At 46.0% G+C, this 25,421-nt stretch overlaps 1 protein-coding gene and 1 pseudogene across 4 annotated transcripts in view; one reads left to right on the top strand and one right to left on the bottom strand.

The window, feature by feature from the left end:
* The window catches only part of Drc3 (dynein regulatory complex subunit 3), a 60,442-nt gene that overhangs the window by 13,881 nt on the left and 21,140 nt on the right, over positions 1 to 25,421 (top strand). For 2 of the 4 annotated variants that reach the window (XM_045131337.1, XM_045131336.1), the window contains exons 4-6: positions 6,579 to 6,695; positions 8,930 to 9,096; positions 21,291 to 21,437. In XM_045131337.1, the coding sequence (XP_044987272.1) occupies positions 6,579 to 6,695; positions 8,930 to 9,096; positions 21,291 to 21,437 (431 nt within the window). The remainder of the gene's footprint in view (positions 1 to 6,578; positions 6,696 to 8,929; positions 9,097 to 21,290; positions 21,438 to 25,421) is intronic. The other 2 variants (XM_045131338.1, XM_045131339.1) reach the window with 2 other exon arrangements.
* LOC105944814 lies at positions 15,233 to 19,092 on the bottom strand (annotated as a pseudogene).

Genomic DNA, 25,421 nt, shown 5'->3' with positions numbered 1-25,421 from the left:
GCTTAGTGGTTTAGGTGCTTGCCTGCAAAGCCTAAAATCTCGTGTTCAAATCTCCAGGTCCCATGTAAGCCAGACACACAGTGACACTAGTACACAATGTTGGACATGCACACAAGGGGCACACACATCAGAAGTCCATTTGCAGCAGCTGAAGGCCCTGGTGCACCTATTCTCTTTCTTTCTGAAATAAATAAAAGAAAAAAATTGAAAAAAAAAAGGAATGCACTTAAGGGTATGGTGAGATAGCTTACTGGATAAGGCACTTGCTTACAACAAAGGAGCCAGGTTTGATTCCCCAGAACCCATAGAAGCCACATGCACAAGGTGGCACATGCATCTGTAATTCATTAGCAGCAGCTGGAGGCCCTGGCATGCCCATTCTCTCTCTCCCTTTCTCTGTCTCTCTCAAATAAATCAATAAATAATAAATTATTTTTATAAAACAAGAATGCATTTAAGTGGCATGCAGAAAAACAAATATAGTTTTTCTACTTCTTTAAATTTCAAGAAATTGAAAAAAAATCAAAATGGAGGGAGTAAAATAAGACAAATTCATCAGCAGAAATGATCCTTAAAAGGAACAAGTTTCTTAACGTGTTAGCAGGTCTCTTAGGTGTCCTCAGGTTGATGAGCAGGCTCTAACCTCCTCTCTATAGCTTCAGGTTACTATCTTTAGGTAAAAGAAAAGGTAAAATTTAAATGTAGTGGCACAGGCCTTTAGTCTCAGCACTTCAGAGGCTGAGGTAGGAGGATGGCCATGAGTTCAAGGCCAGCCTGGGGCTACAGAGTGAGTTCTAGGTCAGCCTGGGATAGAGTGAGACCCTGCCTTGATAAAACAAAGGCAAGGCTCAACAAATTATTTTGTTTGTTTTATTGAGGTAAGGTTTCACTCTAGTTTAGGCTGACCTAGAATTCACTATATAGTCTCAGGGTGGCCTTGAACTCACAGTGATCCTCCTACCTTTGCCTCCCAACTGTTGGGATTAAAGGCATGCACCACCACAACCGGCCTAACAAATTATATTTTTATTCATCAAAATACAGAGATATTTCAAGGTCTTAGAATGATTTTAAACATTTTTCTGACTGGCTTCCTTCCCTACCACATTATTTGCTAAAGCAGCAAGAATCAAATTCAGTTTTATGACTAATAATTCTTTAGCTATCATTCTAAAAAGTTATTCTTAGTCACAACTTATCAGTTAACATTTAAATAGGACAGCAGCTGTAGTTACAGTTCAAGTGGGGTCATATCAGAATGCTCATTGTCATCTCCATCTATCTGATGAGACTAAATTCGTGGCTGGATCTCCCATCACAGTCAACCACAGTATTTGGAGTCATGATTTACATCTCAGATTTGGCTACTTAAACAGGTACACACAGCCACATACCTACTCCAACTCTGAGTGAGACACAGATGCAACAAGCTTCCATTTATTCAGCATGGGATCAAATGTAATGCTAGGCTAGAGAGATGGCTCAGTGGTTAAAGCACTTGCTTGTGAAGACTGATGGCCCAGGTTTGATGAGACAAAAAAAAAAAAAAACCTGTTATCAGCTTCCAAGTCACATTCTCCTAATTATGGGCTAGAGAGATGGCTTAGCAATTAAGGTACTTGAAGCCAAAGCTGAAGGACCCAGGTTCAGTTCACCAGTACTCACCTAAAGATGGATGCATAAGGTAATGCATGCATCTGGAGTTTGTTTGCAGTGCCTAGAGGCCCTGGCACACCCATATTTTCTCTTTTCTCTCCCTCCCTCCCCCCATCTCCCTCAAATAAACAAAATATTTAGAAAAGTATTTTAAAAAGAAAAAAAAAAAGGCCAGATATGGTGGGCACATGCTTTTAATCCCAGCACTTGGGAGGCTGAGGTAGGAGGATTGTTGAGAGTTTAAGGTCACCCTTAGACTACATAGTGAATTTCAGGTCAGCCTGGGCTAGAGTGAGACCCTACCTCAAAAAAAAAAAAGAAAAATATATATTTAATATATTTTTAAAAAGACAAATAAGCCAGGTGTGGTGGTGCACGCCTTTAATCCCAGCACTTGGAAGGCAGAGGTAGGAGGATTGCTGTGAGTTCAAGGCCACCCTGAGACTACATAGTTAATTCCAGGTTAGCCTGAGCCAGACTGAGACCCTACCTCAAAAAATCAAAAATAAAAATAAAAAAGGAAAATAAGGAGTCTGCAGATCCACCTCAACCACCTATCCAAAACAGCACATTGAGGATTCCTAGACCCCGAGTTTGGTCCCCAGCACAGCAGTGTGCGTCTGCAGAGCATTCAAAGTCATGTGCTGCTTTGCTACTCAAATACAGGGCATCACTTTGTGCTTCATCCAAAGATCTCTACATTTATATTTTCCTTGATAAATATGTTCTTTTGTCATGACACCCATAAGAAAATCAACTGGTGGACTGGAGAGATGGCTTAGTGGTTAAGGCGTTTTTCTGCGAAGCCGAAGGACCTATGTTTGATTCCCAAGGACCCACTTAAGCCGGATACAGATGGTGGTGCATGTGTCTGGAGTTCATTTGCAGTGGCTACAGGCCCTGATGTGCCCATTCTCTCTCTGTCTCCTCTTCTCTTCTCCTCTCCTCTCCTCTCCTCTCCTCTCCTCTCCTCTCCTCTCCTCTCCTCTCTTCTTCTTTTCTCTCTCTCTCTCTGTCTTTCTCTTTCTCTGTCTGCTTGCAAATAAATAATTTAAAAATATTTTAAAAAAAGAAAAAGAAAATCAACTGGTGGTCACAGCAGACAAGCCTGGGCAGGTGTCACCTCCAGCCCCTTGGAATGATGCTGAGGCTGGCAAGAAACCCTTTAATAGCAGCACAATAGGCTGGGTTTTTACTCTCAATATTTAAATTGCTGGGGGACAAAGCTCATGAAGGTGCTGAGGCGACACACTTAGAGTCTCCACATTTCAGTACTTCAGTAAAATGCTTACAGGCATACTGATCCACCATGTCATTTGGTGTATTCGATTGCGACTCTTGGCAAAGAGTTATTGCCAAGGCAACTGGAGAAGTGAAAATGTAACTTCATAGTTAGGTGTGGTGGTGTGCATATTTAATCCCAGCACTCTGAAGGCTGAGTTAGGAGGATCACCATGAGTTCAAGGCCAACTTGGTCCACAGAGTGTGTTCCAGGTCAGTTTGGCTAGAGTGAGATCCAGCCTGAAAAAAAAAAGAGCCGGGCATGGTGGCACATGCCTTTAATTCTAGCACTTAGGAGACAGAGATAGGAGGATTGCCTTGAGTTTGAGGCCACCCTGAGACTACATAGTAAATTCCAGGTCAGCCTGGGCGAGAGTAAGACCCTACCTCAAAAAACCGAAAGGAAGGAAGGAAGGAGAAAGAAGAAGAAAGATGAAGAGGAGGAAAAGAAAATGTAACTTCATGTGTTCACAACAAGCTTTAGCCACCAGCTAAACTTGCAGAACATAGGCTGCATGCAAGAGAGGTTTGACGTCAGAACAGTCAAGGAGAGGAGACAGACTTTACCAAGTCTTGTGTTGTATCACCACCAAAATCTCTAATCCTAGTCAGTGTTTGGCTTCAGCCATTTCAGAAAGGAACATGGCTGTGAAGTAGGAAATCACAGATGCCAGTACCAGTTTGTGATGAGACCAGCTTTGAGCCAACCTTTAATGTCACTATATAGTTCTCCTTTCTCATAAAAGATGAGAACTATGAAAACCTTACCAAGCTTCATTCACTTCAAAGGTAAAAGAGTTGGGCTGGAGAGATGGCTTAGCAGTTAAGGCACTTGCCTGCAAAGCCTAAGGACCCAGGCTTGATTCCCCAGGACCCATGTAAGCCAGATGCACATGGTGGCACATGCATTGGAGTTCATTTGCAGTGGCTACAGGCCCTGGCATGCCCCTCTCTGTATCTCTTGTCTTTCTTCTCTCTGTCTGCTCACAAATAAATAAAAATATTCTTAAAATTATTTATTTATTTATTTGAGAGAGAGATCTAACTAAAGATTTTTTCTTCTTCTGCTGGTGTTGCCTTCCTCCCATGTGAAGTGATTCCTGGCTTGCTTTCTATTTACAGATTCCAAAGCCATTTGCAGCCCTCTTCTTATATAGCTCTTTCCCAAAATACCCCCTCTAGTCTTTTCCAAAGGGCAAGAAGACAGAATGCAAATGCAGCCATTAAACTTCAGACATTTTCAAAATTCCTTCAGTTGTCGTTGTACAGTCTGCTCGATCTTCCCCTCAGTGCCTCCCGGGTCACCAAGGCTGCAGCTGCAACCTTCAGGCGGGGAGGCTAGGAGTACTCAAGGGGCTGCACGCTATGTGGACGTATTTATACTCCAGTGTTACTCAGAATGCATTCAGCGCCAGTGAAAGAACCCAAACTCTGAGGTGGAAGAGATGGCTCAGCAGTTAAAGGAGCTTGGGGTTCAGTTCCCCAGGACCCACCTAAAGCCAGATGTACACAGGCATCTGGAGTTCATTTGCAGAGACAGGAGGCCCTGACACACCCATGCATGTACTCTCTCTTCTTCTCTCCCTCTTACTCTTGTCTCTCTGTCTCTTGCAAATAAATACATAAAAATACAGGGCTAGAGAGACAGCTTAGCAGTTAAGGCACTTGCCTGAGACGCCTAAGGACCCAGGTTTGATTCCTCAGTACCTTCGTAAAGCCAGATGCTCAAGGTGGCACAAGGTGACACACGTGTCTGGAGTTGATTTACAGTGGCTAGAGGCCCTGGCAACCCACTCATATTCTCTCTCTCTCAAATAAATAAATAAAATATAAAAATTCAGAATAAAAAGAATGGGCCAGGGATGGGAGGATCACTGTGAGCTCAAGGCCAGCCTGAGACTACACAGTGAATTTTAGGCCAGCTTGAGCTAGAGTCAGACTCTATCTCAAAAAAAAAAAAAGAGGAGGGCTGGAGAGATGGCTTAGTGGTAAGCACTTGCCTGTGAAGCCTAAGAACCCCAGTTCGAGGCTTGATTCCCCAGGACCCACATTAGCCAGATGCACAAGGGAGCACATGCATCTGAAGTTCATTTGCAGTGGCTGGAGGCCCTGGCGTGCCCATTCTCTCCCATTCTCTCTCTCCCTCTCCCTCTCCCTCTCCCTCTCCCTCTCCCTCTCCCTCTCCCTCTCCCTCCCTCCCTCCCTCCCTCCCTCTCTCCCTCCCTTCCTCTAACGTAAAAAAAGAGCCAGGCGTGGTAGCGCATGCCTTTAATCCCAGTACTCGGGAGGCAGAGGTAGGAGGATCGCTGAGAGTTCGAGGCCACCCTGAGACTACATAGTGAATTCCAGTCAGCCTGAGCCAGAGTGAGACCCTACCTCGAAAAACCAAAAAAAAAAAAAAAAAAAAAAAAGAGGGGGCTGGGGAAATGGCTTAACAGTTAAGGCATTAGCCTAAGGACCCTGGTTCAATTCCCCAGTACCCACATAAGCCAGATGCACAAGGAGGTGCATGCGCCTGGAGTTTGTTTGCAATGGCTGGAGGCCCTGGTGCACCCATTCTCTCTTTCTCTCTGCCGACTCTCATTCAAATAAATAAATAAATAAAATATTTTTTAAAAAAAGAATGGGCAGAAGAGCATTGGACTAGGACACCCAACTTTCCTCTCCAGCCTGAGCAGGTGAGAGTACATAGGATGCCATAAGGGCAACACACACACACACACACACACACACACACACACACACACACAAAGAAGAGACCAAACTGGCTGTGTGACATGCCCAGGGAAAGACAGGATATGCAGCCAAGGTGGGGTCCTCAGTGCTGCAGGGTCCCCCACGCTGCCATATTTTGGGGGTCTTGCTTCTCTAGTGATGAATGATTTATCCCATGCCCTGAATATTAGCATGTAGGGAGTTGCCCTCTTCTCTGTGTCTTCTGCTCTGTGTGTCTGTAAGCATTTCTTTGGTGTATGTGGAGACAGACTCCAAGAAAATTGCAGCTCAAAGGCCACAGACATTGAATATGTCAGTACATGTTATCAAATGACCCTCCAAGAGCCGGGCTTGTTGGCGCACGCCTTTAATCCCAGCACTCAGGAGGCAGAGGTAGGAGGATCTTCATGAATTCGAGGTCACCCTGAAACTACATAGTGAATTCCAGGTCAGCAGGGGCTAAAGTGAGACCCTACCTTGAAAACAACAACAACAAATGACCCTCTAAAGGCAGAGCTAGTTAAATGACCCTCCCACCAACACACGTTTTCATTCTGTTTATCACACATTAAGAGGCTGAACCCTGCTTGATGCCAGTGTCCCAGAGTAGAACAGCCTCCTGCAGCGTCAGCCCAGCCACTGAGGCAGTATTGAGTATCTTCTGCCCTGGCATGCCCAGCTCTGCCCCACGCAGACGACCTGCTTAGCCCCTTCCCTCCACAGACCGCTTTGGTTGTTTTGCATGGCTCTGAGGGCCAATACTGAGTCCAAGTGCTTCTAATGCTCACTCCACATCTCCAGGGCCTCCAAGGACTCTAGGGCAGGTAGACAGTGGGGGCCCTGGCAGTTATACTTCAGTCCCCCAATACATTGGCACAAGGCCTCACTCAGAGCCAAGGCAAAGCTGGACTCCCCGATTGTTTCAGACATCCTCCGCATAGACAACCTCTGGCAGTTTGAGAGCCTGAAGAAGTTGCAGCTGAACAACAACATTATCGAGAGGATCGAGGGCCTGGAGAACCTCACACACCTGCTCTGGCTGGGTAAGGCGTGGCCCTGTATCTGCCATCACTACCAAGGTCATTACCTCTGAGAGCCATCACAATGACCCATCCCCATGCCAGCCCGTCATTAGCAGAAGCCGTGTCTGCCAGGAGCCAGAAATGGCTATCTGGTAAAAGCCTTGGACTTCTCCTGGGCAAGGCAGGACAAAGATGTGCCGATGGGCAGAGGACCACTGTCAGGACCATGACTAGTGCACTGAGCACAGAGCCACGTGCTGGGTGTGACCTTGCATGGTCTTCACACCTGGCGTCCCCATTATAGAGATGAGCAAACCATGGCCACAGCAAGCTGAGTGGGGACCGCAGGCTCCAAACTCAGTTCCAGCCGACCTTACCACTACAGGCCCCTCGGGAGCCTTTCATATATGGCAAGGGACGGGGAGGCATTCACAGGGAAAGCCCATAAGGCCCCACAGCTCCTTTAACACTTTGCCTTCCTTAGACATCACAGTGGTCCTAAGAGGTGTTGGCTACTATCCCAGCCAGGGAAAAGGGAGCTGAGGCTCACAGAGGCACACCCAGGCAGCAGCAGAGCTGGGCTCATCACACTCCTGCCTCACCACCCCTAAGTGTGTGTACCTCCATCCTGCCAGGCTGCTTCCTGGTTTCCAGGGCAACAAGGAGTATCATCAGTCTACCTCTCTGTTTGCAAACCCCTCTCAGCCATAGTTCTGCTGACATTGGGGGCCCTCGGCAAACCCACAGGCAGAATTAAGGGTCCGCTTCACAGATGCAACCCCTGAGATACCAAGAGGCTGACCAGCTTGACGGAATCATGGGCTACAGGTGGCAATAGACTGAATCTGGGTTTTCTTTTTCTTTTTTTATTTTACTTTACTATTTCTTTTATTTATTAGGGGGAGAGAGAGAATGAGAATGGGCACCCCAGGGCCTCTAGCCACTGCAAATGAACACCAAATGCATGTGCCACTATGTGCATGTGGCTTACGTGGGATCTGGAGAATGGAACCTGGGTCTTTAGGCTTCACTGGCAAGCGACTTAACCATTAAGCCAGCTCTCCAGCCCTGAATCTGGGTTTTCTGACTCTGAGGGCCAAGTCTCCTGCCCCAGGCATCCTTTGCTGTATCCCAGCACCCAGTACAGCTGAATCCAGGGCTCCAGGGCCTATGGACACTGTTAGGAGTCGTCTATGTCTATGGAAGGCAAAGGCAATAAGTAGCCTAATGTACTGAATGTGCCCACACTAGCGTGGGTCCTGAGTAATCCCACCACCAGGAGCCAGCAGACCCATTTGTCTCTCAGAGTACGGCCATCGGGCCCACAAGGGTACCTGTTTCCTCACTTACATAGAGAGAGACTTACATATTGTCTGTACTTCTCACTCAAAACATGTACTTCCCAGCTGGAGAGATAGCTTAGCAGTTAAGGTGTTTGCCTGCAAAGCCAAAAGACCCAGATTCAATTCCCCAGGACTTATGTAAAGCCATATTCACAAAGTGGTGCATGCATCTGGAATTCATTTACAGTGGATGAAGGCCCTAGCATGCCCATTCATTTTCTCTCTGTGTCCCTCTTTCTTTCTCTCAAGTAAATAAAATAATTTTTTTAAAAAGACCAACACTTGCCGAGCGTGGTGGTACACACCTTTAATCCCAGAACTCAGGAGGCAGAAGTAAGAGGATCACTGTGAGTTTGAGGCCACTCTGAAGCTACATAGTGAATTCCAGGTCAGCCTGAACTAGAGCAAGACCCTACCTCAAAAAAAAAAAAAAAAAAAAAAAAAGCTTATATGATTAATTTTTTTTTAAAAATCGTACTTCCAAAGCAGAGAGAAATTCTAAGCCATCGTTCAGAGTTGTCATTAGAAGCCATACACTCAAACACTTGGTAACCATAAACACTAGGTAGATGGGAGGCAGTCTTGCTACCGTGTCTACAGGTGTGAAAGAAGGGACACCTCACAACTCTGCTCCTGACCCAAAGGTGCAACTGTTTCTGACGTGCTAGGCAGTGTCTTCATCCCCAAACTGACAGAGCAGGGAAAAACCCCAGTTAGGACGGTAATGAACAGAGGAGGCCACAGGGGAGAGCTCATCCACAGCTCCTGGCAGCCCTGGGCTATTGGGACATTGGGTCAGTTCCTCAGCTGGGTGTCACAGCCAAGAGCTCTCAGCAGCCCGATGGTTTGATTTTTATGACCATCCCTCTCCTAACCCAGGCAGCACACCCTCGGTGGCTTTCTCCTTTCTAGATCTGTCCTTCAACAACATTGAGGCCATTGAAGGGCTGGACACCCTGGTCAACCTGGAGGACCTGAGCTTGTCCAACAACCGGATCTCCAAGATTGACTCTCTGGATGCCCTGGTAAAGTTGCAGGTGCTGTCGCTGAGCAACAACCAGATCAGCAACATGATGAATGTGAGTGCCAGGCCTGGGGACCCATGCCCTCAAGGCCTCAGGCTGTGCCAGGGCAAGGGTCTGCAGTAAGGGGCCCACACAAACTGTGATCCTAGTCTCCCCTTTACCTGGAAAAGCTAGACATCCAAATTAGTCCACAGGGGATTTGAAAATATTGAAAGACTATAGTTAACCTAACAAAACTCAGCACCGGGTACCAGCTTGCTGACTCTGCTGTGGTACAGTCCCTTTCTTGCCCAGTCTCATGCTTGTGTGAACCTTTATGGAGGTGAGTACCCACTGGCTGGCTGGGTGTTTGTCCTGTGCTAAGTGAGTATAGAGATGAAAATGTGTTCCCTTTGGGGTTTAGCAGTCACACCCACATAATCTGGACACTGGTAACAGGAAGTCAGTGCCTCAAAAAGCAATAAAGCAATCCCATGGGTGATACAAGGGCAACCCACATGCCAAAGATATTTTCTGTGTGGCAGTGCACTAGAGCAAGACTCTACCTCAAAAAAAAAAAAAAAAAAATTAAAAAAAAAAAACAGAGCTGGACGTGGTGGCACACGCCTTTAATCCCAGCACTCGGGAGGCAGAGGTAGGAGGATCGCCATGAGTTCAAGGCCACCCTGAGACTACAGAGTTAATTCCAGGTCAGCCTGGACCAGAGCGAGACCCTACCTCGAAAAACCAAAAAAAAATTAAAAATTTAAAAAAATAAAAATAAAAAAAAAAAACCAGGATCAAAGCTTATATAGTTAAATGTGTGTGGAGTGTGGCAGTGGCCATAGATCATCATTGTGAAGGTGGCCTGCTCCTGGTACATCCCAGGATGGGCTCATGGTTGAGGGCTGTAGCTGAGACCCTGGGAGACCCTGGTAGCAGCCATTAGTGCTGTGTCAGAGGTAACGGAGTAATGACCTTACTAGACAGCCCCAAGTCTGCTTCTGTCCAACCTGGCCACAGTCCTGAGACTGACCGGTCTCCTATTTCTTTAAAAAAAAAATTGTGTGTGTGTGTGTGTGTGTGTGTGTGTGTGTGTGTGTGTGTAATGTGGTGTATGCACTTGTTTATGGCTCTTTCGGCACACCCATACACTTGCCAGCAGTGGTCAGAGTGGAACAATATATTTTTTGCTCTATCGCTTTTCTACCCAGTCTTGTTTGTTTTTTAATGAGAGAAAATAGAAGTGAAGCCAGAGCAAGAGAGAGTGGGAATGAAAGCAACAGCAAGAGAGAGAGAATTGGTGCACCAGAGCCTCCAGCCACTGTAATTGAACTCCAGACATGTGCGCCACCTTGTGCACATGTGTGACCTTATGCATATGCGTCACCTTGTGCATCTGGCTTACATAGGATCTGGGGAGTTGGACATGGGCCCTTAGGCTTCGCAGGCAAGTGCCTTAACTGTCTCTCCAGCCCTGGTCTTGTTTTTGAGTCTCTTTTTACTGATTCTCAAGCTTGCAGAGCACCACCAATTCTCAACCCTCTGCTCTCCTGCAGGACTGGAGTTATAGGCATGTATGGCCATGCTCATCTGCTTTGGTGGGATATGATGAAATTTGAACTTTGGCATTCAGCCCTCTCAGGCCCTCATGCTTTCTCAGGAAGTGCACTTAACATCTGAGCTACTCTCCTTAGTACCCTTTCAACACTTCTTTTCTACAATCAACTTACAATCAACTGGCCTGAATTCAATCCCAGATGCATACCAGAGAGGTCTAAATGAACAGACTGGGTGGGCCAGGCACTAAGTTATTACCTACAGTTATATCTGTTCAACAAAGTCAGTTCCCAGAAGCACTGTAGTCTCCAAAGTTCACTTGGCATGCCTGAGTAAGGTAAGATAAAAGGTCAAGTGAGGCACAGGCTTTCCATGCCTTGATTTCCTCACTTGGCAAATAGAGTGGCAGTAACCTACCAGCCCAAGCTCTCCCAAGCATCAGACAAGGTGATGAACAAAAGTGCTTGGTTCAGGGCCAGGCTGGAGCAGGTTTGTGTTTTCTCTCCTTTATCCTTTCTCTCCCTCTCTCCCCTGAGGCAAGGTTCAGTATGTAAACCACTATATCCTAAAACCTACAATATTCCAGAGTCAGCTTCCTGATTGGTGGATTACAGGTGTACTGTCAGCTTTTGACCAGATTCTTTTATTAATATTTTATTTAATTTTATTTATGTATGTATGTATTTGCAAGCAGAGAGAGATATAGAAGAGAGACAGAGGGAATGCAGGACCTCCATCTGCTGCAAAAGAACTCCAGATGCACATGTCACTTTACATGGGTACTGGGGAATTGAACCTGGGTCATTGGGTTTCACAGGCAATTGCCTTAACCACTGAGCTATCTCTCCAGCCCATTGAATAGGTTCTTAACAGATGGAGGACTTTTGTTGCTCATATCACATTCCTCCAGGGAGTGGGTCAGGGATGAGAAGTAACTTCTCTCCAGCTCCTTCAGAGATGTGACAACCTTCCATCTAGCAGAAGGGAGATGCTTCTTAGGAGGAGAGACAGAGTAAGCTCAGGGTGAAGAGGCACCTAGGCAAGGCTTATGTGGCTCTGTGGAACCAGGGACCCTTGAAGTCAAGGGTGTATGCAGGTAGGGGCCATCTTGGGTGCTAGGCTCCCAGAGAAGTGTCAGCATGGAGGCTTTGTGCCCTGGTGTGGCCAAGGCAGGACTCTGTGGAGGAAGGAAATCTGCTCCTGTAAGGTGGACTTGAGAGGGATCATGTCATTAGCCCAGGGCTGGGCGGGCGTCTGGGGCCTCAGAGATCTTGCTGACAGAAGGTGATGAGGTGGAGTGCTGTCAATAAGAGTCTGTCAGAGCTGCAGCTGACGTCAGCTGAGCACCTGCTACTAACAAGGGCACTTAATGCCATGATGGATGGCATGGAAGAGAAGGGAGTTGTTTTTTTCCTGTATAATGGTGGGGGTGGGTAGTATGGTGTATGCACATGTGTGTGCTCCTGTAGGACCCCATGTGCTTTCCTGGGGCTGGGGGCTCACCTGTGGTAGCCAGAGCAGAATACCCAGTGTCTGGCTTCATCTCTCTTCTAACCACTCTTATTTTGAGCTAGAGTCTCTTACTGATATTGGACCTTGCTGTGTGTGTGGTTGTTTTTTTTTGTTTTGTTTTTGTTTTTTTTCTTTTTGCAAGCTCCACTTTGCTGGACTGGAGTCACAGGCATGTGTGGCCATCCCAGCTATTTGAATGAGGGCAGTTTCAGGTCTCCCTCAGGCCCTCATGCTTACACGGAAAGTGTTTACTTAGCTGCTGAGCCATCTCTCCAGCTTTTTAACGGGGCTTTAGGGACAGAGATTCCGTCTGCCTCCAGGCGCTGCATTCCTCAGCATCTCCCCAGGGCTGCTTCTCCTTCTGCTGGTTGGTGGTTATATTCAAGGTCACAGGCTTCCTTGTTTATATCTAGCAGGATACATAGAGTAAGAAGTCTTCCCCAGCAGAAGTCCTTTTAGTCTGCTGTGTCACTGTAGACCCTACTCTCAGTCCAGTGATCTGTTTGGCCATTTGGTTGGTCTAGGTGAATAGCAGGGGAGGGGGAGGGAAGGGAGGGCAGTCAAGCATTGATTGAGTTGTTATCAGCACTTAAATCTGCCCAACAGGGCTAAACCCTAGAGGCCAGATAGACCAGGAGGGTTTCCATGTGCAACAGATGGAAAAATCTAAACTCACCCACTTCCCTTTCCAGGGTTCAAGACCTGATTGTCCAGCCTGGCCTCTGTTGTAGGGCAGCAAACTCTAATGCTGGCCAGCAGGGTACCGTTTGGTCTAGTAGTAACTAACAAAGGTTGAGACTTTGAGTGTCTGAATCTCAGCACTACCATCTACCAGCTCTGTAACTGGGGCCTACTACTTAGAATTCGTGTGTCTGTTTGAACATTAAAAAAAAAAAAGGATTTACCAGGCATGGTGGCACACGCCTTTAATCCCAGCACTCGGGAGGCAGAGGTAGGAGGGTCACTGTGAGTTTGAGGCCACCCTGAGATTACATAGTAAATTCCAGGTCAGCCTGAGCTAGAATGTAACCATGCCTTGAAAAACCAAAACAACGAACTCCCCCCCAAAAAAAAATGGATTAATGGGATTAATAAAAGACCTCACCCATAGGGTTGTTGTGAGGACTGGATAAGTTAATAGTGCTGTGTGCCTACTTTAAGACCTGCACATAGTAGGTACGTGCAGAAATTCATAATCCCTAAGGCCCTGTTAAGAATTTTCAGGACTAGGTTTAATCCCAAACAGTCCCAATCTTTTTATTTTTCTTCTGTTTCATCCTTTCTTTTAAAAAACTTATTGTTGGGCTGGAAAGATGGCTTAGCGGTTAAGCACTTGCCTGTGAAGCCTAAGGACCCCGGTTCGAGGCTCAGTTCCCCAGGTCCCACGTTAGCCAGATGCACAAGGGGCTGCATGCGTATGGAGTTCGTTTGCAGAGGCTGGAAGCCCTGGCGCACCCATTGTCTCTCTCTCTCCCTCTATCTGTCTTTCTCTCTGTGTCTGTCGCTCTCAAATAAATAAATAAATAACTTTAAAAAAATTAAAAAATTAAAAACTTACCGTTAGCTGGACGTGGTGGTGCATGCCTTTAATCCCAGCACTCGGGAGGCAGAGGTAGGAGATTCGCCATGAGTTTGAGGCCACCCTGAGACCACATAGTGAATTCCAGGTCAGCCTGGCTTAGAGCAAAGCCCTACCTGGAGAAAACAAAAACAAAAAAATGTATGTGTGTGTGTGTGTGTGTGTGTGTGTGTGTGTGTGTGTGTACACAGGTTGATGTGTGCATGGGCACATGTGAGTGGAGGCCAGACGACAACCTCAGGGGTCATCCCTCAGGAACGTGGTTCACTTTTTTTGAGACAGGGTCTATCACTGGCCAGGAACCCACTAAGTAGGCTAAACTGGCTGGCCAGCAAGTCCCAGGGAGGCCTCTATCTTCCCCACCCCAGTGCTGAGATTACAAGAGCACACCACCATACCTGGATGTCTTACATGGGTTCTGGGGATCAAACTGTGGTTCTCCTTGCACAGCAAGCACTTTAGCAACTGAGCTGTCTTCCTAGCCCTTCATTTTTATATATAGTCAATGCTGGGAATGGAACCTGGGGAATTGTGCATGCTGGGCCCGTGCTCTACCACTGACCTAACACTCCCTAACCCTAAGTCTTGCTGCTGAGTATTTAGCAGATATTTCCGCCTTGGTCTGTCATGCCCCCCAGACTCCAGTATGAACCGTCAGTGCTTGGACATGAGAAATTTTGTTTTTGTTAACCCAATAGGTTTCATTAAGTTTGCTTATAGAAGCAAATGTGAGGGGTTATTCTCAGAAGCGTAAGTTACTTATCAGTGGTTATACCACTGAAGAAACTGTCTCCCCCTCCCCCAGAAGCCACTAACTGCCTAGAGTCTCAGGGAGGGTTTAGGAGCCCCTCCACTATCCATGATGGAATGCTGATGGGTCCAATCCTGTGCAATGAGTCCTGCTGTAATGAGTTCATGCATGCAACCATATGTGATGTCTGGAAGTCAGTGCTCCCCAGCACTCCTCCTCATCCTTGGGTTTGTACAGTCTTTCTGATGTTTCTCCCGTGATGTTCCCTGAGCCCCGGAGAGGGTGATAGAGCTGTCCCATTTAGAGCTGAGTACTCAGTGGTCACTTTTTCTCAGCACTTTGACCTGATACAGGACGGAAGAAAGCATCACCCTCAGCCAGCCCCTTTGCTCGGCTTTGGCTTCCTCAGCGCCTGGGCCTCGTGGTCAGTTGTACTCACACGCCTTGCTTGCCTGGCTCACTGAGCCATCTGCTAGGGCCAGCGTGGGGGAGGAGAAGCACTCTTCTGGAGGCTTTCTCACTGCCTTTACAGAGCAGCTTGGAGTGGTAGAGCAGCAATTCCCAGCTGCTCCTGCCTGCTTCCCCTGGGAGAGCTCACCTGGCTTAATGAGTTCATTTACACAGCTTGTCTCTTGCAAGGAAAGAGATGATTGAAACTTAACAGAGCCGAGGCCCTATCCCTCTGAAGGCTCAGGTCTGGGCACAGGAGGATACAGATTGTGTGGCGGAGGACATGTACGCCTGCTCCTAGTCCGTTCCTGCCCAGGGCCTCCCATCGCTGCCCTGCAGGGTCTGAGCAGGAAAAAACCTCACTGCTCTTTCCTGCAGGGTGCTGCATATGGGCTCTTGATGAATATCCGAGACACATCTATAACCTGTCCCCAGAGAAAGAGGAGACAGAAGGTCCAGGGGGGAGAACTTTGTAGGGAGATCTATCTGGGCAGATGTTCCCAGGCCTGACTTCCTACTTAGGGATCCTATTCACCTAAATGGGCAATGGTTCTCTTTGTATCTTAACCCACAGAGGGCTGACTCACTCCTCTCAAACATTAACTTTGAACCCAAGCATCTTGGCCTTCAGTTTTTCTCTGCCCTCTTTAACTGACATCTAACACCATGTTCTATTGTTATTTACTTTTTTAAAATTCTTTTTTAATGATTTATCTTGAGAGAGGAAGAAAGAGACAGAGAAGAGAGAGAATGTGCATGCCAGGGTCTTCAGTCACTATGAACAAACTCCAGATGCATGTGCCTCCCTTGTGCACATGTGTGACATTGTGCGTGTGCATCACTGTGCATCTGGCTACATGGGACCTGGAGATTCAAACATGATTTCTAGGCTTTGCAGGCAAGCACCTTAACCGCTAAGCCATCTCTCCAGCCTCATTTATTTCTTTACTAGGTTTAGTTTAGTACCTGCTTATTGCATTAAAAAAAAAAAAAAAGAACAGACATGTACTCTACACATGGTGGCTCCTAGCACTGGCGAGGAGGGTGGATTGCCATGAGTCAATCAGCCTGGTCTATATAGTGACTTCAGGACAGCCTGGGCTACAGAGACCTTGTCTCAAAACAGAAAGACATAAATTTTAAAAAGTGCATATAAGCTGGGGCTAGAGAGATGGCTTAGTGATTAAGGTGTTTACCTGCTAAGCCTAACGACCCAGGTTTGATTCCCCAGAACCAATGTAAGCCAGATGTACATGGTAGCACATGCATCTGGAGTTCATTTGCAGTTGGCTAGAAGCCCTGGCATGCCCATTCTCTCTTTCTCATAAATAGATAAATTAAAAAATGTTTTTTAATACATATAAGCTGAACTCAAGACACAGAGGAGAAGGGCCACTCTCACTGCTAGCCTCAGTCTTTCTTCCCCTTCCTAACATTGAGTTCCTTCTAAATTGTTTGCGCATCTCTCCAGGCATCTTATGGTAAAGTGTGTGTGAGATTGGGCTGGGTGTGGTGGCACATGCCTTTAATCTCAGTACTCGGGAGGCAGAGGTAAGAGGATTGCCATGAGTTCTAGGCTACCCTGAGACTACATAGTGAATTCCAGGTCAGCCTGGGCCAGAGTGAAACCCTACCTTGAAAAATCAGTAAAAAAAAAAAAAAGGGTGTGAGATTGTCGCAGCTGTTCAGCTATCCCCCAAACACTTGCTTTCAGTTGTCCTCTTGAGTCAGCGAAGGTCCCTGTGCAGGACTGCTCCCTCACCCTGCTCCAGTCCCCTAGGTGACCATCAAGGTTGTTACCCGCCATTGCTGTGCCATGCAAGCTGTCTCGTGCATCTGTGAGCAGGGATGTCCTCAGACTGGGTTACTGTGTACCCATGCCAGTCCATCTGTAAGGTAAACTCCAAGAGGGCACGTGTTTTTAATGGTGATGGGCTTTTACCTAACTGCTTTCTTGAGAAAAGAAACTAATAGGAGTTAGGAGTAAGTTAGTTCCCATTTGCACATAGTTAGTCAGCATTCTGTAGGTAATTAGTCAGGCTTACAGGCCCAAAAAGAATACCACTAATGACAAGTCCACAAAGAACAGAGTCCAGGGACTGAATTCCAAAAAGTCCTGACTCACCAAGATGTTGCTTGACTACTAGGCCCTTGTGCCATGTGCCCTTGAACTTTTTTTTTAATTAATTTTTTTTTTATTTATTTGCAAGCAGAGAGAGAAGAGAGACAGACACAGAGAGAATGGGCACACCAGGGCCTCTAGCCACTGCAAACAAACTCCAGATGCATGTGCCCCTTGTACATCTGGCTTACGTGGGTCCTAGGGAATTGAACCTGGATCCTTTGGCTTCACAGACAAATGCCTTAACCACTAAGCCATCTCTTAAGCTCGTACTTTTTTTTTAAACCAAGAATCCCCATATATATTCAAAATAGCCAATCAGCTCCACCCTGACTTGATGCCCAATTTCTCTCTCCAAGTATACAACCCCCATGCACACTCAAACAAAGTAATCATTTTAATCCACCATAACCTGATAGTTTATATGCCCTTTTCCCAGTCACTATATAGGTTACCCATTCAGCCTCCCTCCCAGCTAGGGAGCTTCCTGCTTTACTTTCTAAGAATAAAGCTTTGCCCTTTTACTTTGTTTCCATCTGCCAATTCTTTGTGGGTTGTAAGACAAAGGACTTTTATGTGAGTCCTGGGGAATCAATCCAGGGTCCTTAAGCTTCGCAGGCACCAGCCCAGTAGTCAGTTATTTTGTGGGGAGAGGGAATGCCTCTGGGCATGATGTCTCAACCTGTGGCTCTTACAATCTTTCCACTTCCTCTTCCACAAAGTTCCCTGAGCCATGGTGGGTGAGCTTTAAGTCTACTTCAGTGATGAGCTCTTAGGAGCCTCTGGATCTCTGCTTTGGTGGGTGTTGAGTGTCCTCTGGATCTGTCTCCTACACCCTGGTGCTGATTATCAGGTTCAGCATGGAAGCAGCACTTTTGCTCGTCTCCCCAATTCATTCTCTGTGGATTCAGCTGTGGCGTGGCTGAAGTGCACAGGGGTAGTTTATCTCCTCAGGTCTCACTGCCTTCTTAAGAAAAACAGATTCTCCAACAGAGAGTGAAGCCATCATAATTTAAATGGGATAAGCATTAATCTAGGGAGAATTTGATGTAAGTAACCTCTCTTTTAGCCAAAGCCTAGTGAGAGCATGACACTGGAGAACATAATCTTTCTCCCCATAGGATTCTGATCTGGTTCCCAATTCCAGATATGGGTTCCTTTACACAGAGCAGATCTCTTAGCCAATTGGAAAGCTATTGGTTACCTACCATGGCTTGGTGCCACTATTGCACTGGCGTGTACATCGTACAACACGTTTTGTTACCAAACTTTTCTCTTTGTGAATCTAAAAGGTGAAAAGGAGAAGCTGAGATCTTTCTAGGAATTAAGCCAGATTCTTCCATAAACACTTAGGAAGACTCTAGCTTCCATTGTCAATTTTAACTCCTGCTTGTATCCTCTTCCAGGAACCAGGCTCTGACCTTATCTCCCAATTCATCTCAGATCCTTCCCCCAAGACCCTTCCTTGTCACTCTGCAGTTAGCCTTTGCACCATTGATGGGACATGCCAAGCTCTCGGCTGCTTCAGGCTTTTTTGGTTTGGTTTGGTTTTTCAAGGAAGGTTGTCACTCTAGCCCAGGCTGACCTGGAATTCACTATGTAGTCTCAGAGTGGCCTTGAACTCATGACTATCCTCTTACCTCAGCCTCCCAAGTGCTGGCATTCAAGGTGTGTTCCACCATACCCGGCTAATCTTACTTATTTATTTTTATTTTTAGCACATTTATCAGCCACCTTTTACTGGGTGTTTGTTCTTAGAATATGAAGGGACTCAACCATTACTGAGCTCAGACAGGAGCCATGTTCAGGAGCAGAGTGCCTTCCACTGGCCCCGCTGCAATGGTGCTGGCAATGGCGCTCTTGTTTGAGTTCCTTGTTAGAGAGGCAGTAGCCAAACAGCACGTGCCCTGCCAGCACCATGTTAACCCCAGCAAGGCTCCCTTCCCTCACGTTGATATACTTGTTGTAATACCTGAAGGCTCTGGAAGGCTCCAGTGATGCCTCTGGGGGTGAAGTCCCACATCAAGACCCAGCTTGGCAGCTCCCCCAGTTTGACGTCCATAGTTTCTTGTCCTTCAGTGGTACGATTGACGCCATCTCGGAGTCCTGATGTCCGCTGAGCCTGGCTGTGTGCCTCTGCTTATTTTTTAATATTTTATTTTTATATATTTATCTGACAGAGAGAGAAAGAGGGAGAGAGAGAGAGAAAGAAAGAAATAGGCACGCCAAGGCCTCCAGCTGCTACAAATGAACGCCAGACATATGTGTCACCTTGTACATCTGGCTTATGTGGGGTCTGGAAAATTGAACCTGAGTTCTTTGATTTTGCAGGCACTAAGCTATCTCTCCAGCCCTTAACTTTATTTATTTATTTTTAAATATATTTTATTTATTTATTTGAGAGAGAGAAAGAGGCAGAGAGAGAGAGAGAAAGCGAATGTGTGTGCCAGGGCCTCCAGCCACTGTAAACAAATTCCAGATGCATGCGCCTCCTTGTGCACCTAGCTTAGTTGGGTCCTAGAGAGTCCAACCGGGATCCTTTGGCTTTGCAGGCAAACGCCTTAACCGCTAAACCATCTCTCCAGCCCTAATTTTATTTATGTTTGAGAACATGCCCCGACCTGTTGAATGTGAGGTCAAGGACTGTTAGGCCTCGTTCCACTAGGTCTCCAAGATCTTGTACTTGGCTGAGACCTGCTAGATACTTCATAGTGTGTGTTGAAAATACAAACAATGATTGAAAAACACACTAGCTTTCCTATATTATGGGCCTCTGTGTCAAACAATGCTGTCATGTGGAGTACACAGTAAGAGTAAACAGCAAAGCTGGAGAGATGGATTAGCAGTTAAGTGGTCTGCCTGCAAAGCCTGAGGACCAAGTTTGATTCCCCAGTACCCATGTAAGCTGGATGTACAAGGTGGCATATGCATCTGGAGTTTCTTTGCAGTGGATAGAGGCCCTGGCATGCCCATTTTCTTTCTCTCTCTCTCTCTCTCTCTCTCTCTCTCTCTCTCTCTCTCTCTCTCTTTCTCTCTCTGCCTCACTTTCTCAAATAAACAAATAATTAATTAAATTTAAAAACTTAGGGCTGTTAGAGATGGCTTAGCAATTAAGGCACTTGCCTACAAAGCCAAAAGACCCAGGTTTGATTCCCCAGGACCCACTTAAGCCAGAGCACAAAGTGGTGCATGCTTCTGGAGTTCCTTTGTAGCAACTAAAGGCCCTAGCATGCCCATTCTATCTGTCTGTCTCTCTTTTCTCTATTCCTTTGTGCTTGCAAATAAATAGATAAATAATTTTGAAAATTAAAAGAATAAACAGCAACTAATGAAATACTCTGCTTGTCCAGTGAGTGAAAGGTTAGCTAGCAGTTAGGTTCCATTTCATGTAAGAGACTTGGGCCTTTCATGTTGTTTTACAATGGAAAAAGACACTCTATTCTGAGTAGCCACTGTTACAGTTGCTGTTACAGCCACATTCATCACTGAGTTGGTATCAAGTAATCTGCTCACTGTTGTGCATAGGTTCTGACGTTGATCGTCTCAATATCTGTGGCAAACAATGTCCTTCTGCCAGTTTTACAGAGAAGGACATCAAGGCTCACAAGTTGAATCACTTGTCCAAAGTCCAACAGCCAGGGTTTGAGTCCCCCTTGTCTGATTTTTCAAAAAACTTAAAAGTGACAAAGGAAGGGTAGGACTCCTTACAACGTGCTCCTCCAGACACAAAATGGCCTGGATATCCAGGACCTCACAGCGCCTGACACTACCTACACAAGACTATCATAAGAGGAGGAAAAGATCATGACATCAGAATAAAAGAGAGACTGATTGAGAGGGGGAGGGGGTATGATGGAGAATGGAGTTTCAAAGGGGAAAGTGGGGGGAGGGAGGGCATTGCCATGGGATATTTTTTATAATCATGGAAGTTGTTAATAAAAATTTGAAAAACAGGAAAACTTAGGGCGTGGTGGTGCACACCTTTAATCCCAGTACTAGGGAGGCAGAGGTAGGAGGATCACTGTGAGTTCAAGGCCACCCTGAGACTCCATAGTGAATTCCAGGTCAGCCTGTGCTAGAGTGAGACCCTACCTCAAAAAACCAAAAAACAAACAAACAAAAAAAAAGTGACAGAAGGTCTCAGGACTAAAGTGAGGCCCAGAAGCACCCCCCCCCCCACACACACACACACACTTACCTAGTAGAAGGTGCCCTGGCAGGGCTGCAGGCTGGGAGAACGCGCAGGACTTCAGACACATGGTGTCACTTCAGCATCACTCCCTCCCTCCCACCAGATCATCTACCTGCGGCGCTTCACGTGCCTGAGGACAGTCAGCCTCTCCGGGAACCCTGTCGCTGAGGCGGAAGACTACAACATGTTCATCTATGCCTACCTTCCTGACCTCGTGTACCTGGACTTCCGGCGAATTGATGAGCAAGCGGCAAGTGTCCCCACTGGGTTCACAGCTCTGTGACAGAGTCTTGCGGAGCCCACATTTCATGAAGGGATGCCTCCCCATCCACATCTAGAGGAAAGTGGATAGATCTCTGGCTCAGCCCTCACCCCACCCGTGTCCAGGACTCCAGCAGCAGGCCCAGGCCCATTCTGCATATAACCCCTAGCAGCCATTATTTATTTTCCAGATGAAGACTTTGAATGGCTGAAGGCCATTAGAGTGGTAAACAGTTAAATTGCCAGGATCATAAGCTTGTGGCAGAGCCAGGCTTACCTGTGTGAGCACAGGAGCCCTGTTAGCTTACTGCTGTGGAGCATTTCCATGGCATTTCCCTAACTCTTGTCACCACAAGCGGTGGAAATCCTGCTCTTAGCCCCACCTTCCTCCCTCCCTCCCTCTCTCTCTCTCTCTTTCTTTCTTTCTTTTGTTCAAGTATTTCATTTGAGAGAGAAATGCAGGAAGACAGAGAGATTGAGAGAGAATGGCGTACCAGGACCTCTAGCCACCGCAAAGAAACTTCAGATGCACACACCACCTTGTGCATCTGGCTTACATGGGTACTGGGGAATCAAACCTGGGTCCTTAGGCTTCACAGGCAAGTGCCTTAACTACTAAGCCATCTCTCCAGCCCAAAAGTTGTTTATTTTTTATATTTTTTTATTTTTTTAAATATTTATTTGAGAGAGAGAGAGGGAAAGAAGAGAGAGAGGAAGAGGCAGATAGAGAGAATGTACACACCACCTCTTGCCCCTGCAAATGAAATCCAAATGCATGCACCACCTTGTGCATCCTGCATACATGGGTACTAGGGAATTGAACCTGGGTCCTTAGGCTTTGCAGGCAAGAACCTTAACCACCAAGCCGTCTCTCCATCCCTAATTTTTAAAAATATTTTTCGTTTCTTTTTTTATGGGTTGGAGAGATGGCTTAGCTGTTAAACGCTTGCCTGTGAAGCCTAAGGACCCCAGTTCGAGGCTCAGTTCCCCAGGACCCACGTTAGCCAGATGCGCAAGGGGGCGCATGCGTCTGGAGTTTGTTTGCAGTGGCTGGAAGCCCTGGCGCACCCATTCTCTCTCTCTTTCTGCCTCTTTCTCTCTCTGTCTGTCACTCTCAAATAAATAAATAAACAAAATATATATATATATTGGCTTTTTTAAATTATTTATTTATTGAGAGAGTGAGAGAAGAGGAAGAAGGCAGACAGAGAGCAAGAAAATGGCCATGCCAGGGCCTCTAGCCAACTGCAAATGAACTCCAAATGTATGTTCCACCTTGTGCATCTTCCTTTACATGAGTCCTTTGCTAAGCCATTTCTCCAGCCCCTCCCATCTTTCTTCATGCTGAAGCTGGCACACAGTGAAACAGCTTGCCCAAAGCACACAAGAAGTTGGCCCCAGGCCAGCAGCAGAGACTGTCTCTCCTCTGTCCATTGCCTGCCCCTGTGCCTGCTCTCCTGACACAAATGAGAATCCCTTTCTGTAGCCTCTCACTCTCTGCAGTAGAACCTGGCCCAGTGAGTGGCGTTTGGAGTCAAGTACCTGGGGACTGCAAAGACTGTGGAGCCACCCACTCCTCATGAGAAGATGGTACCTTTGCTAGGAAAGAAGAACCTGTGTGTGGGACATTGTGGGATTCAATGGATACCCAGGAAAGGCAGACTGAGGGCCGGCCCCAGCCTTCAGCCTGACCCTCTACAGCCTGTACATGGAGCAGAGCCAGTGCCAGCTAGGCAAGCTGCCTTCCAAGTGCCCAGTCCTCCTTGCTGCTCACAGGTTACGGGCATCAGTGAGCTGCTCCCTCACCCACGCTGACTGCGGGATTTTTCTTGTCTATAGCAGGATAAGAATCTGAGATTGTGAATTCTTTTGTTGTTGGGAGGGTTGTTTGGGGGTTTTGTTCGAGACCAGGGCCTCATACATCCCAGGCTAGCCTTGAGTGTGCTGTGTAGCAGCTCTTGATCCTCTTACCTCCAGTTCTTTAGGATTGTATGTCTGTAGCGCCTTGCCTGGATCTGAGATTGTTGGTTTTTTTTTTAAGCAGGTCTTACCCAGGCTGACCTAGAACTCACTCTGTAGCCCAGGCTGACCTTGAACTCACGGTTATCCTTCCTACCTCAGCCTTTGAGTACTAGGATTAAAGGTATGGGTCACCACACTTAGCTAAAATTTTTAATTCTAAGATTCCCTTTTTCTTTTTTTGTTTTTGAAGCAGGATCTTACTATATCCCAGGCTGACCTGGAAATCACTCTGTGGCCCAGGCTGGCCTCCAACTCAGCAATCCTCCTACCTTAGCCTCCCAAGTACTGGGCTAAATACAAAATTCCAGGCCAGCCTCATCTTTAGAGTGAAGTCATCAAAAAAAAAAAAAAAAACCAAAACACTCAAGTCTTATTTTTTTCATTTAGAATAGGGTTTCTAAAACTTTCTTCACTTGTGACCTCTTTTCACCAGAGAAATTTTTAAATGACCCTAGGCATGTAAGTATATAAACCAAACATTTACTGATAATAAATCATAAATAAATTTGTTTTAGGGTTGGGGAGATGGCTTAGAAGTTAAGGACACTTGCTTACAAAATCAACTAACCTGGTTTCAATTTCCCAGTACCCACAATAAAGCCAGACACACTAAGTGGCACATACATCTGGAGTTCATTTGCAATGACAAGAGGTCAGGGCATACCCAACATATACATTCTCATTCTCATTCTCTCTCTCTGTTTCTCTCTCTCTCTCTCTCGTCTTTCTCAAATAAATACATAAAAATAATTTTAAAAAGAAATTGATTTCACCAGGCATGGTGGAATACCCCTTTAATCCTAGCACTTGGGAGGCAGAGGTAGAAGGACCACCATGAGTTCAAGAGATTACATAGTGACTTCCAGATTAGCCTAGGCTAAAGTGAGAGCCTATCTCAAAAAAAAAAAAAAAAAAAAAGATAGAAAAGATAAATTGATTAAAAAAATTCGTTTGAAACAATTGTTTGGTGTACACAAAATTTTACACCTTAGAGCCGGGCGTGGTGGCGCATGCCTTTAATCTCAGCACTCGGGAGGCAGAGGTAGGAGGATTGCCATGAGTTCAAGGCCACCCTGAGATGACAGAGTTAATTCCAGGTTAGCCTGGACCAGAGTGAGACCCTACCTCGAAAAACAAAAAAAAAAAAAAAAAAATTTACACCGTATTAAAGAAGAAAGACAATTGACATATTAGTGAGATAGATATGGTTGCTTACTTTTACATAAGAAGTTAAATAACTGACTGAATATTTGATACTGTAGGCCATAGAACATCTTCAACATGTATCCGAGTTAATTGACATCTTGAATTTATAATCTTCATTCCTGAGACCACTGCTTTGCAACATGGTAAAAAATGGTAGAATTAAAAGAAAATGGCAGCATTTTTAGGACTATTTCATAAACTTTTAGAAACTCTGTCCTAATCCCAAGCAAGAATTCATTTAACAAGTTTTTAAAATATTTTATATATATGTTTATTTATATATTTAAGAGAGAGAGAGAGAGAATGGACACACCAGGACCTGAAGCCACTGCAAATAAACTCCAGACACATGTGCCACCTTGTGCATCTGGCTTACGTGGGTGCTGGGAAATACAACCTGGGTCCCTAGGCCTTGCAGGAAAATGCCTTAACTGCTAATCCACCTCTCCAACCCTCACTTAGCAATTAAAAGAATTTTTTTAAATTTATTTGAGAGAGAAAGAGACAGAGAGAGAGAGAATGGGCATGCCAGGGCCTCCAGCCACTGCAAACAAACTCCAAATATATGTATCCGCATGTGCATCTGGCTTACATGGGTCCTGGAGAATGGAACTGGGATCCTTTGACTTTGCAGGCAAATGCTTTAACTGCTAAGCCATCTCTCCAGCCCCATTTAACAATTTTTAATGAAACTATCAGCAACTAAAATAGGTGTTTTTATTTTTAAACTATTTTTATTTATTTA

This window comes from Jaculus jaculus, chromosome 12 (assembly GCF_020740685.1).
Source record: "Jaculus jaculus isolate mJacJac1 chromosome 12, mJacJac1.mat.Y.cur, whole genome shotgun sequence".
Classification (NCBI taxonomy): Eukaryota; Metazoa; Chordata; class Mammalia; order Rodentia; family Dipodidae; genus Jaculus; species Jaculus jaculus.
This window is presented reverse-complemented; position numbering and strand designations above follow the sequence as displayed.